This window comes from Hevea brasiliensis, chromosome 16 (assembly GCF_030052815.1).
Source record: "Hevea brasiliensis isolate MT/VB/25A 57/8 chromosome 16, ASM3005281v1, whole genome shotgun sequence".
NCBI classification, from domain to species: domain Eukaryota; kingdom Viridiplantae; phylum Streptophyta; class Magnoliopsida; order Malpighiales; family Euphorbiaceae; genus Hevea; species Hevea brasiliensis.
Genome location: NC_079508.1, coordinates 69766537 through 69780281, shown reverse-complemented (window position 1 = coordinate 69780281; position 13745 = coordinate 69766537). Strand labels below are relative to the sequence as shown.

The 13745-nt window shown below is 32.7% G+C and overlaps 2 protein-coding genes and 1 long non-coding RNA gene across 3 annotated transcripts; 2 read left to right on the top strand and 1 right to left on the bottom strand.

Annotated features, from left to right (window-relative positions):
• The first annotated feature begins 1426 nt into the window (after positions 1–1426).
• LOC131174498 (uncharacterized) lies at positions 1427–3068 on the top strand. The gene is made up of 3 exons (XR_009144816.1): positions 1427–1730; positions 2171–2229; positions 2804–3068. It is a non-coding gene; the product is annotated as an uncharacterized LOC131174498 (long non-coding RNA).
• A 552-nt stretch (positions 3069–3620) lies between these two features.
• LOC110656121 (heavy metal-associated isoprenylated plant protein 39) lies at positions 3621–5283 on the top strand. Its single transcript, XM_058138652.1, has 3 exons — positions 3621–3903; positions 4393–4468; positions 4690–5283. The coding sequence occupies exons 1-3, from the start codon at positions 3898–3900 to the stop codon at positions 5040–5042; spliced, it is 435 nt and encodes a 144-aa protein (XP_057994635.1). The 5' UTR covers positions 3621–3897; the 3' UTR covers positions 5043–5283.
• A 4754-nt stretch (positions 5284–10037) lies between these two features.
• Positions 10038–13521, bottom strand: LOC110656120 (1-aminocyclopropane-1-carboxylate synthase). Its single transcript, XM_021812715.2, has 4 exons — positions 13033–13521; positions 12791–12922; positions 12547–12707; positions 10038–11429 (listed from the first exon to the last, which is right to left on the bottom strand). Exons 1-4 carry the CDS (start codon positions 13195–13197, stop codon positions 10445–10447), a joined length of 1443 nt encoding a protein of 480 aa, XP_021668407.2. The 5' UTR covers positions 13198–13521; the 3' UTR covers positions 10038–10444.
• Between the last annotated feature and the right edge of the window lie 224 nt (positions 13522–13745).

Sequence of the window (13745 nt, the reverse complement as noted above, 5' to 3'; positions counted from 1 at the left end):
TTTCAGGATGAGGAGGTCTTGTTGGCTCATTTTTGGTGAGGCCGGACTTGCGAGATAGAGTTAGAGTTTCCCAATCAGAGACCAACAATTAATGAAGATCATAGAAAGAGTACTGACAAGGTGAAGGTCTTGAGTTTGGATTTGCCAATGATGGTGCCCTAGTGCAAGGTTCTAGGATATGTGTGCCCGATGTGGACAATCTCAGAGATGAAATCATGCGAGAGGCACACTATACACTGTACAGTGTCCACCCAGGTTCCACCAAGATGTACCATGATGTGAGAGATAGCTATTGGTGGAATGGCATGAAGAGAGGCATAGCAGACTTTGTGTCCAAGTGCTTGACTTGTCAGAAGGTGAAGTTTGAACACCAGAGACCGTCAGGGAAGTTGTAAGAGCTCCCTATCCCAGAATGGAAGTGGGAAATGATTTCTATGGATTTTGTATAGGTTGCCTCGTACAACGCGAGGATATGATTCGATATGGGTAATTGTAGACTGCCTAACCAAATCAGCTCACTTCTTGCTTGTGAAGACTACACATTCTGTGGCACAGTACGCCCGGCTCTACATTCGAGAAATAGTCAGATTGCATGGAGTTTCGGCTTCCCTAATATCTGATAGAGGGCCCCAGTTCACTCCTCGGTTTTGGAGAAAGTTGCAGGAGGCACTTGGCACATAGTTGAACTTCAGTACGGCCTTCCACCCTCAGACAGACGGACAGTCCGAAAGGACAATCCAGACACTGGAAGACATGCTTCGCATGAGTGTCTTGGATTTTGGAGGTCAATGGGATGAGCAGCTAGCTTTGGTGGAGTTTGCCTACAACAACAGTTACCATTTCAGCATAGGGATGGTACCCTATGAGGCACTATATGGAAGAAAGTGTAGGTCTCCTCTGTGTTGGACAGAAATGGGAGAAGCGAAGGTGCATGATGTAGACCTAGTGCAGTACACTTGAGATAGTTCCTTTAATAAGGGAGCGATTGAAATGACTTTGATGGCGTAAGAGTTATGCGGACCCAGACGGAGGGATATGGAGTTTGCGATGGCGACTATGTTTTCCTGAAGGTTTCTCCGATGAAGGGAGTCATGAGATTTGGAAAGAAGGGCAAGTTGGCACCTCCGTATATTGGACCTTTTGAGGTTACTGATAGAGTTGGAGCAGTTGCCTACCGGTTGGAGCTACCACCCAACCTTTCTCACGTTCATCCCGTGTTTCACATCTCCATGCTCAGGAAATACATTCCAGATCCTTCTTATGTACTACAACCAGATGTAATAGAGCTAAAAGAGAACTTGACATTTGAGGAGCAACCTGTAGCCATAGTGGACTACCAAGTGAGACAGCTAAGATCAAAACAGATCCCTATGGTTAAGGTTTTGTAGAGGAGCGATCGGTGGAAGAGTGCACTGGAGTCGAGCGGGACATGCGTAGCAAGTACCCTTATCTGTTCAATGTGTAATAATGTACTTTATTCTGCCTTGTGTAAAATTCGAGGACGAATTTTCTGTAAGGGGGGAAGAATGTAACACCCCTGATTTTTATATATTATTATTGGGCTTCGTGTAGGTATCCTCAATTCGCGGAAATTCGACAGTTATCCGGATCTGTGAATTTCCGGCCAGACAGACCAGCTACCGGAAAAGTCTCCGAATTGGATCGAGATTTTGGCTACCCCACCATTTTTAGGCATCCCGAGCACGTTCCCGAAGTCGGAATCGGCAAAGGTAAACCCGAACCTTGCTTTTTCGTAATTTTCTAGTGCTTAAATAGGATTAAAAATCCATAAAATATTCGTGGTAGCTTAGAAAATTACGATTCTTTTTGCAATAGCTTAGTAATATTTCTAAGGACCGCGGGGCAAAGTTTTATAATTTTTAGAGCTTGTTTGGGCAGTTTTTGCAAAAATGATCAATAATAAGGACTAAATTGAAATTTTGCGTATTGTGATGGATAATTGATTTGATGGGCCCAGGAGGGGCTGTGTGATATGATTGAACTGTTGATATATGGATTGTGAATATAGAAGTGCGTTTTAGCCCTTTGCGTTGGGTAGGTCCTAGGTATAGGGAGACTCTGGGATTTTGCACGACTTAGGACGTAATTGGTCTTTTTCTTTGTTTGTATTGAGTCAGATTGTATTAATTAGATGTAATGTAATTGTCAGGTGAGCCGGGACAGCCTTCTTCCTCCGCCCAGCCGCCACAGTAATTTGTCGTCAAGTCTGTGAGTAAAATATTAATTTTAATTATAATTTCGATATTATTATATGTTCAGCATGCCCATGCATCACTTATATGAATATATTTATGTAGTTAAACTCTAGGCACGATTTATGTTGCATTCATAACTGTTAATGTGCCATGAGTGTTGTTGTGGTAATTTGGAGCAGTGTGCGTGCGTTGGCGTGCGTGTGATATGGTGTGGACTATGGATAGGACGGGTAGTCACGGCTTGAGTTCTTGGGACCCGTTCCTTCGAGGGGTAGTCACGGCTTGAGTTCTTCGCTGGGACCCTCGATTTGGTTTATTAAGCGAAAGTCCGGCTTGAGTTCTTCGCTGGCACCAGGTTGGATTTAAGAGAGCTGTACAGGGGATCAGCTCCCAATATATTATGATTGATGCTACAGGGTGCGTGAGTGCTCCAAATTACCTTTTTGATGCTATGATGTGAATATGATGTTAATGTTGCATTTCACTCTACAGGTTGCATTAGTTTCAGATAGTTATAGAGATTATAGTTAAGATTGATATTTTACTCTCTGAGTCGAACGCTCACTCCTGTTCAAAAATTTTTACAGGCCACAGGAGGATATTTTATTCTGGGTTAACCTGCTTTTATCCTTCGCAGGTTGTTTATCCATGTTTGTGTAATTTTAATTACTCCTAGAATTTCCGCATGTGTTAGCAGTATTTATTTGAATTTGGTATGTAATATTTTTATCATGTTGGACCTGTAAACTTAAATATGTTATGCATGTTGATGGATTGGATGAGGGAGCTGAGCTCCCATTTATTTTATGTTGATGAGTATGTGGAGGGTGAGCTGAGCTCCCCAATTGAGTATTTATTGTGTTTACAGGTCAGGTGAGTCAAAAACTCCCCGTTGGAAAGTCCATTTTATGGCCGGACTCTGTCCGTTTGGTTTCTTGAATTTGGGCCCAAATGGGCCTTAGAGTTGGGTTAATGAACAGTTAGGCTTACTACGGGCCTCGGGGGCTTTAGGCTGGCCCAGGTCCTAGTGCCGGTCTGGCCCATAGGTTGGGTCGTGACATAATCGATTATCATTTAATATTTATTTTAACGTAATTTTTACATATATTTAAGTGTATACATTTATTTAATAAGAAATTAATATATAATTTAAAATCATGGTGGGTCTACTTAAAAATATGGTAGAGCTTATTATATATATAGGATTCTAATTTCTTATGGGTAGGATGTATAAATTAATTTATACACTAAGGACTTACAAGAAATATCCAAATTAGAGAGAGGACTTTGTACTAAAAAAAGAGCGATGACTGAAAATAGTCATTTAACTGCCTAAACCTCAATAGCCAAAATGACTTGGTCTTAGTTTCCAGAGTCCACGGCTTGATTTGCCCCCGATTTCCTACTTTGATCAAGTTCCTTGTTCTTCCAGAATAAATTTGGGTTTTGTCCACACGGCCTGTTTTGACAATATATGAAACCTGTTGCTCACAAGCCCGTCCATCTTTCACACGCCTTGTGCTGCAAGGAAGCTTATTTCCCTCCTGCGTGTCTACTCCACTTCTCCCTATATATTTAAATCTCTTCCTCTCCATTTGCGTGTTTGTTAATTTTTCTTTTCTTACTCATGATTAATTGACAGCAATTAATTCCAGGTCACATCTTTGAATCTCAATTGAAAATGAAGGTGAGATTTCCCTGTGTCTCAAGCTAGCTTAGTAAATTTCCTGTCAAACCATCTATTGTTATACTTGTTGATTTCTTTTATGGGGTTTCTTAAACTATAATGTTGTGTTTTGTTTCTCTCTTGAAATACAAAGCAAGAGTCCTTTCTGGGTTTTGTTTAATATTTGTCAGATTCACTGTGATTCTCATGTGCTTGCTATTTTGTTAATTCTCAATGTCTCCAGCATTTATGCTTTTGGGAAACAGAGATGCTATGGATTGCATATTCGTTCCTTTTTTTAAAAAAAAAAAAAATTGTTTTGTTGAAGGTTGACTTGTATCACTTCCTAGTCATTTCCTTGCAAGACATGAAGCTTGGATTAAAAATTTCTTATTTCAATTAAGCCCCTATCAACAGTAGAAGTATGGAGTTTTCCAGGAACAACCATGAGCCTACTTGTTTCTAATTTCCCGGTTTCTGTTTCTGTTTCTGTTTCGGTTTCTGCTGCAGAAAGTAGTTTTGAAATTGGACCTACACGATGACAAGGCCAAGAAAAAGGCCCTGAAAGCAGTTTCGGGCATTCCAGGTTTGTTCGTTGCTCCTTTTTTCAGCTGACAGGGAAATGCTGGAAAGAAAAGATTCTTGAAACTTAAAACTATTTTTCTCCCTCTTTATGGCGCGGGAAAATTTTCTGGTGTAGTTTTCCCATAGAGGAATATGCATTCAAGTCCAATTGATATAGTAGATGTGTTATTAAGGCTATTTTCATTAGTTCTGAAATAAAACATGTATCAATTAAAATTGCAGGGATTGACTCCATTGCCATGGATATGAAGGAGAGGAAATTAACAGTTACTGGAGATGTTGATCCTGTAACCATTGTAGGCAAGTTAAGGAAAGTCTGGCACACAGAGATTGTGTCTGTCGGACCGGCGAAAGAGGAGAAGAAAGATGATGGGAAGAAAGATGATGGGAAGAAAGATGATGCCAAGAAAGATGATGCCAAGAAAGATGAAGGGAAGAAAGAAGATGAGAAAAAGAATCCCAATGATCAGATTGCTGAGCTTGTGAAGGCTTACAAGGCCTACAATCCTCACATGACACAATACTATCATGTGGTGAGCATTGAAGAGAACCCAAATGCTTGTGTTATATGCTGAGATGTTCTGCATGAATTGGTGAATTGTTGAAGCCCATTGGAGACAACCCAGAAAAGGTGTTGCTTGTTTTGTATGGTTGATGATGGTGGGTTGATTGAAATTACAGTGTTAATAAAATGGAGAATTGGGTATATAGACTAAAGATAAAGTAATTAAGTGATGATAATTGTGAATTCAAATATTCAATATTATTATAGTATGGATGGTAAATCCATATAAGAAGTAAAATTCATTAACTGCATTTTCTGTTGTCAATTTTCGAACTTCCCAATTCCTAAAGGATACCATAATATTTCAAGGCAGGTTACTTGGAAATTGATGGTATATTATTATATCTCTCTTTTCCAAATGTTCCATGATACATTATTTCATCATTAAAGTTTTGGCAACAAAAGTAGGTTTTGGAATGGAAAATAAGGCAGGAAATCTTCAACAACATCAATAAGAAAATGCACTAGTCTTTAATTTATCATCTTCTTTGCCTTGGAAAATATAATAAATACTGATTCGAGCTTGTTCACAATGACTTTTGCAACTTGGAATTGAAATTTCAACCTCTCTACATTAAAGTGGTCATCAATGGCCTAATCCTTTCTTAATTAATATTTCCTCTCAAATTAATGTTTGAAGGAAATTTTGGACCATTGCTGGGTCAACTCTAAGCTCTATATATGGCCACTTTTTTTGTTTAATATATATTTTTATCACTCTTAATAACCATGAGATGAACTAATTAAGTTTTTTAGTTGTAATTAAATTAACGAATTTTCATTATTAAGATCCGATTTATCATAAATTCAAAACATAAAATATATAATGAAATCTATATATTAAATGCATAAATCATACATATTTATATTTTGATGCAAGACTGAATCTAAGCAAAAATTTTCTAATCTTGAATTAATTAAATAATGATTAGCAACCAAAATGCGAAGGAAAACAAAAATAAATGTATAGACACTTGCCTCGAAAATATTTATTTAATTAGATAGAGTCTATTAAATTAAAATATATAATATACGATAAATTTTATTTTACATGTAAATTTTATATTTTTAACTATAATCAACTGGATTTAATCAAGTAATAAAAATTTAGATATATAATTTTCTTGTGGCTTTAAATATAATCAACCGTCATAATTTCATTACTTAAGCTGAAGATTAGTGGAAGAGAGTTTGTTGACATGCTCATGGATGGATGGAGTAATTAAGAGTGATATCTATCTTTATTTGTCCATCAGTATCGATCTAACTAATCCTTTGGTTGTTTAAGAAAAATCATCCGATTTCTCACATTACTTGAGCAATTTATCGCATAAAATAATCACGGATAATGACGACTGCTTCTTGATTAATTGTTTAATAATTTCATTTTTTTTTTTTTAAATTGACTCAACAACACATGCTAATCCACCGGCTACCAATTTGAAAATAAATGTTATCATTGATGATGTGAGGTGACCTTAATCAACCTTATTATAGCATCAAAAATAAACAACTGACCAGTACTGGACTCTGGTTGGCTAATATGGTATATTTCGTAATCTCATTAATTGTTTTTGCAAAATTACCACTATTTGTAATATGATTTGTTTTGGTTAAATTTGATTCATCATACGAGGATATCCATTTATAAATATTGAATACATCTAAACAGAGTACTAAAAATTTTTTATTTGAAATAATTATTTTTAAAAATTGTAAATGTTATTGAAATTTGTAAAATTAAAATTTGGAATATTTAATTCTATCAATTTGGATAAGTTTACTATATAGTTTACTAGTAGGGAACACTTTCTTATAAATATAATTTGAAACTAATTTTACATGTTGAATAGAATTTGCTATAAATATATATATATTTATTTAATTATTTTAATTAAATTTGAATAAAAATTTCATAAATATATACGTAATAAGCATTGATTGTTTGTTATTTCAATTGAAAAATAAGAAAAGAAAAAATTCGGCTCAATGATTGAAAAGGCATATCCTCAATCCTTTCTCTCTTTTTTTTAATTTTTTTTTATTTTGGGTTTTTTGTTTTCCTAATTATTATTATTATTATTATTATTATTATTATTATTATTATTATTATTATTATTATTCAAAGTAATAGAGGGGAAGATAGTTTTTGAACTCATTCTAATAGGACCAAAATAAGGTATGTGGTGGAAATGGAATTATTTGAGGTCGGAAATTCAACTGACATTTGGGCCTAACCCCTTTTTTTTTTTTTTTTTTAAATTTTTGCAATCGGACCAAATTCAGATATCTAAAGAATTCAGCACAATAAAATTGACCCAGATAAGTATAAAGAAGATTCTCGAATTGAGAAGATGGGCCCAAATTAGGTCTCTCCAAAGTTTATATTTAGCCCATAAATTTCCTCTTGGGCCCAAATCTAGTGTAATTTTTTCTATTTTATATATGAAGTTATTTTTTTTTTTTTTATTTTTTTTTTTTTTTTAATGAAGTTATCGTTTTAAAGCCTTCAACATTAACGTAGTATTTGCAGCATGGTTTTGAAACCAAGCCGGTTCAATAACCGGTAAAATTCAATCAGAATTTAAAATTTAATAATTATATTATTAAATAACATAAAATTTATAATAATGTTTTATTGTAATTAATAGATAATAATGTTTTATTGTAATTAATAGTTTTATATATTTTACAAATAATTATTAAAATAAATTTAATTAATTTTTAATATGCATATATTTTTTTAGAAAATTATTTAAATTTTTAATTAAAATTTTAAATAATAATATTAAATTATTTACAATAAAAATGCTTAAAATTAAAATTTTTATAATAATAAAATTATTCAAAATAATAAAAAATAAATATTAATATAATATTGTGCAGAAAATAGTAAAATAAAAAATAATTTAATTTAACATACTAATAAAATAAATTAGTACTACTATTAATTATTTAAATTGCAAGTGTGTGATAATAGTTATTAATTATTGATAATAGTTATTAATTGTTTTATATTAATATAATATAATATAATATATTAATTCAATAAATGAAATAATTTTATGTAATAATTTGTTTAGCGTTGTGTAAACAGATATACGTAATTTATTGTAGAAGAATTGCAAAGTTAGGTTGAATCTTGGTGGGGAGTTGTGCAAACATTATTTTTGTTGAGAGTGAACAGGAATGGTCATAAGATAGCAACGATTGAGTTTTCATGGATACTCGATCCAACTAAATTCTAATTGAATAAATTTTGATAATATATAATTAAATTTAAGATAAATTTATATCTATATAATATATTTAGATTGAATTCTAAGTTTTATATGTTAGGTATTCGTTACCTGTATCCGTTTATATAAATATTTAATTAAATATAAAATATATATTTTTTATAATAATATTTATAAATTTATAAATTTTTTATTTTATATAAAATAGAATTTAAATATTTTATAAAATTATTAAATTTTTAAAATATAAATTATTTATAAAAATAATTTTTTTTATATAGATTATTAATTAATATATATAAAATTAAACGGATTAAAGTATTTTTCGAATAATAGTATATAATCAGGTTTGGGACGGATTCGGATAGTTGAGAATAAATTCTAATCAAGTTTGTGAATTTTAAGAATATTAATCGAGTGTAAATTCAGATAATGTGATTTTCGCAGATACACTACTCGTTATTATTCCTAAATGACATGTTTAATTTAGAATATTTGTTTCAAATTGAACAGATTTCTAGTTCATTGGTTAACCAACCTAATTAACTAGATTAATCTAAATTTTTTAATATTTCAGATTTATTATATAAATTAAATTGGCTGCTAATTTGATTTCCGGTTAAATCAATCTCACCAGCTTGGCCGAACTAATTCTAATTTACAGTATTAATATAATATTGTGCAGAAAATAGTAAAATGAAAAATAATTTAATTTAGCATACTAATAAAATAAATTAGTACTACTATTAATTATTTAAATTGTAAGTGTATGATAATAGTTATTAATTATTTTATATTAACATAATATAATATATTAATTCAAAAAATGAAATAATTTTATGTAATAATTTGTTTAGCGGTGTGTATATTGATATATATAATTTATTGTAGAAGAATTGCAAAGTTTGGTTGAATCTTGGTGGGGCTTTGTGCAAATATTTTTTTGTTGAGAGTGAACAGGGATGGTCACATGACAGCAACAAATGTATTCGATTCAATTAAATCCTAATAAGATATTAATTTTAGAATAAATTTATACTTAAAATTTAGTGTATGTGATGGGTTCGGATCGAATTTGAGTTTTATATATTAGATATCTGTTACCTAAATCGAATTATATAAATATTTAATTAAATTAAAAAATATATTTTTTATAATAATATTTACAAATTTTTATATATTTTATTTTATATAAAATAGAATTTAAATATTTTATAGAATTATTAAAATTTTTTTAATATAATTATTAATTAATATATAAAAATTTAAATGGATCGAAGTATTTTCCCGATAATAATATATAATCAGATTTGGGACGAATTTAAATAGTTGAGAATGAATTTTAATCGAATTTATAAATTTTAAAAATATTAATCAGATTCAGATTCGAATATAATAATTAATTAACTTAATTATTAAATACGTTTATTAAATAACTTTTTAATTAAAATTTTAGTATTGAGATCACATCATATATATATATATATATATATATATATATATAAATGAGATTTATTTATTTTTTTAATAACGTTCGTAATTTTATTTAGTGAGGATATGTATAAAGCCTTTCTTGATTTAAACAAAATCCTTCTGTTGTGTGTGTGATAATTTCTTACAGATTGGAGCTGAGCCCACTTAATTTCCCCTTTATAAGCAACATAATCATTACTAAGGAGGAAATAACCGACAATTCCTCTCCCTTTTCATCAACATCAAAAAAGTACACCACCTTTAAAGATCAAGTGAACTTGGACAGACAAATCTTCTTGAAAAGAGCCTTAATGCTATTAAAGTGCATCAACTATTGAAGCAACTTTTTTCACTAAACATTTTGCATGTGAAAAAAGAAAAAACAAAAATACAATTCAAGAAAGAAACATATAAGGGAGATGCATATATAATATTAACCAACAGAAAATCCCATATGATAAATTTTGTTTGCCAAACGGGTTGATCTGTATTGGTTACTATTACATCAAATCATATGCATACTTCTCCCACCATAAACAAAAAGCAACAAAAGAATAACCATTAATAAAATGGGAAACAATAATTTTAAGTGATTAGTTTTGGTAGGACTGTAATGGAGTATAATGAAATAGGTCTCTTCCATCATTGATCTATTGCATTTTTCACTTCATAGTACCTTATTAGGATCCACTAAACAGGCTCAAGTTCTGGCTCGAACGAGAGGCGAATGGGGTATCGGAGAGTGGGGAGAGATGATTTCGTCGTATATTCGAGAGGAAAAGCTGAGTTTAAGGCTGCCTTGCCAGCATAATTTCTTCACTGACATCTTGGCTTCCTTATTCTTAAGAATAAATGTCTTGATTCTTGACAAAGCAACTTCCATGGTCTGGTCATCCATGTTTGCAAAGCAAACTCTAAACCACCCTGGTTCAGTGCAACGGAAAGAAGAACCTGGCGAAACATTCAGCTTAACATTGTTGATTATCACCCTCCAGAGTGCTATCTCTCCTTCAATTGTCTGTTCTTTGAGAAGTCTACGCAAATCCATCCATACAAACAGGCCTGCATTGCTTGTCTTCAAACACTTAATCCCTACTTGAGCAAGTCCGTTAGTAAAGCTACTATACCTTGTAGCTAATCTCTTCTTGTTTTGCATGATGAACTTTTCCACAAATTCATCATCTGATAACATTGAAGCAATCAGGTGTTGAGTCTGCGATGACACTAATCCAAAACTCGACATCTTGCGAGCACAGCTCACAACTGCATCATTGTAAGAGTAAATAATGCCTACTCTAAATCCAGGGAACCCCATGTCCTTGGAGAGGCTGTAAACAATGTGGATGAGATCAAGATTGCACTCCACCTCTTCCTCTATTATCTCTGAGATGCTAACAAAATCAGGCTGGCTAAAAACTGTGGCTGCATATATCTCATCGCAGACTAAATGGATGTTCTTCTCATTAACGAAGCTGACAATACTTTTTAGTGTTTCCCTGTCTAAGATTGTACCTAGAGGATTTGATGGATTGGTTATGAGCAAGCCCTTTACTCTGATGTTGTCTAATTGTGCTGTATCATAAGCGTCTTCCAAGGCTTTTCTTGTAACCTTGAACTGGTTAGAGCTTTCACATTCAACTGGGATAAGTTGAACTCCTGTTCTCCATCTCAAGTCTCGATCAAATCTGCAATAGGAAAGCTAAAACTTTAGGCTAATTTCTTAAAGAAGCTGAATTTAAAAGTCATTTATGTTGATTAAATTTTATCTAAGATTATCTGGTTAATTAATTACATAATGAATATATATTAGCAAGTAAGACTTCCTTACATGTGGATTTATACACCCAGTTAATTTATAAATATTATATTAACTAAAATCATAATAAATCCCACATACGTAAAATAGAGAAGTTTTCCCAGTCCTTTTCAAAAGGAGAATCTTGTGAGCAGAGAGATGTCATGTCTTAATAAAATCAAACCTTAGAGTAGTGAGTGGCTATGGAAATATTCCACAATTTCTGTTCTCAAGTCAACAAACACCAACGGCAATAACTGTAGCAAAATCCTGGTAATGTTCATTCCTCTAGGAACATCTTGGAGAATACCGCTGAGGCGACTTTATATATTGATTAGATATGTATTAGCGCACAACTGAGGCGACTATATATATATATTGATTAGATATGTATTAGCGCATAATTTTATGTACAAATTATATGGCCATTAATTCCATGATTTCTATCACCCAAGCAAGAGTTCATGAGTCATGGCCATTATTAATTTCCAATGACAGGAAATGTGGAAGCGACATGCCTTAAACGACAAAACATATTCTATTGCAGCCAAAAGCAAAATGACCCTAAACCAAAACCCACTGAGGAAGATACACCTCACGTTCCTTCACCTAGCTGGCGTTCTATTTTCTTTGGTCTTCGTGGAAAATCCTGGCACTCGAGGAGAAATCCCAACATGTTTCTATACTTGCCCCCACCAATAATGCAAGTTGCTCTGATAGCTATTAAGATTGTGACGTATCAGCCGTGTTAAGAGCTCCAATGGTATGTTGACATTAAAATTATTTCACTTAAGTAGTGTTATTGACTTATTTTAAAATAATCAGAATTCTGCTTAAATTACTAATAATATCACTCAATCTCTCTCTCGGGAAAAGAAAACTACATGTGGGTGGGATAAAGAGACACGAAATGTCATAGATAAGCTTAATCAAGGCCATTTGATCATGCAAAACTAATCCTTAGTTTTAATTTACATAAATAAAATTGAAGGTTAATATGAAATTACCCTGGATAATAAGGAGTAGGCACCAAAAATGCGTCGCCGGGATCAGCCAAGCAGAAGGCGACCATTTCGTGAGCTCCGGTGGCTCCTCCGCTCATAACAATGCGGTCAGGGTCAAATGTTACTCTATTCCCTCTGCCTTTGGCCATGAACTTTGCAACAGCCTGTGTCAATGGTCATTTAATTTCAGTCGAATATAAATAAAATTTAAACTATTGTACTTTGAGCATCTGCAAGTGAAGGTTACATTTCTGAATTCTGGCAAGCCATGGTAATCTTGAAAGATAGCTATATCCCTGAACTCCTCCGCTCCTTCAGGAGTGCAAATGGAAGCTTTTGGGTTGTTCTTGAGCCATTCTTGAATCAAATCGAAGCAAAGCTGCAAGTCACCGAAACCAGAAAATAAAAAAAAATAGTACAATGAACAAACATATTAACTTAATTACTCATCTTTATCAACCACTCAAGACGGCGAGCTGGTTTTATTACCTGATTCTCTGCAAGACCCATCTGGATAACTCCTTTCGGATTCTTGGTGGGATGATATGGATCTTCATCGTATGCTTTCCATCCATCAAAATACGGTGAGTCTTCACCGTGTCCATTACCAGTTGCTATCTTTGACAACAACTGATTGTTCAACTTGAACACCATATTTTATCTGCTGACGGTTACCTTGAAATTTGCAAGAGATGATACCAAGTATTTATATGTAGAGAGATCTAGAGAATGTCTATTGAAGCAGGCGTAATTGCTTGCGCTATATGGCCTTGCAGATGTTGAAGAATTTAAAGAACAAAGTTATATGTGTAATAAGGCTGAGATCTGCAGCAGCTTCCTCGTATTGCATCTTATTTATAGATATTTTCCAAAAGCCAAAATGTAGTGTGCCTCTGTGTATGCTGTTTCCTTCCTTGATCACTGAAGAATTAAAGTCTAAAGAGAAGATTCCGTGAAGGATCAACTGTTAATTCTTTGAAAAAAAAAAAAAAAACTCGGAAGCCGTTTTCTATTTGTTTACTACGTCTATTCGCAAGCTATTGCTGGGTATAATAGTTAACATTTTGGCGTTATAAAATCTTGTAGGGATGTTTTGTAACAAAATTTGTCAGTCAATTTTATGACTAAATTATAAATAAAAAAAAATATTTTTTTATTAAAGGATTAGAAGAGTCAGACTAAAATCTGATTTTTATTGAATA

Coding starts and splice junctions, on each gene's coding strand:
- LOC110656121 (XM_058138652.1), top strand. Junction 4,469..4,689: donor AGCAGTTTCGGGCATTCCAG/GTTTGTTCGTTG, acceptor TTAAAATTGCAG/GGATTGACTCCATTGCCATG.
- LOC110656120 (XM_021812715.2), bottom strand. CDS start 13,197: ATGGTGTTCAAGTTGAACAATCAGTTGTTGTCAAAGATAGCAACTGGT. Junction 12,923..13,032: donor TGGGTCTTGCAGAGAATCAG/GTAATAAAACCA, acceptor GGTGACTTGCAG/CTTTGCTTCGATTTGATTCA. Junction 11,430..12,546: donor CCTACTCCTTATTATCCAGG/GTAATTTCATAT, acceptor TTCCTATTGCAG/ATTTGATCGAGACTTGAGAT.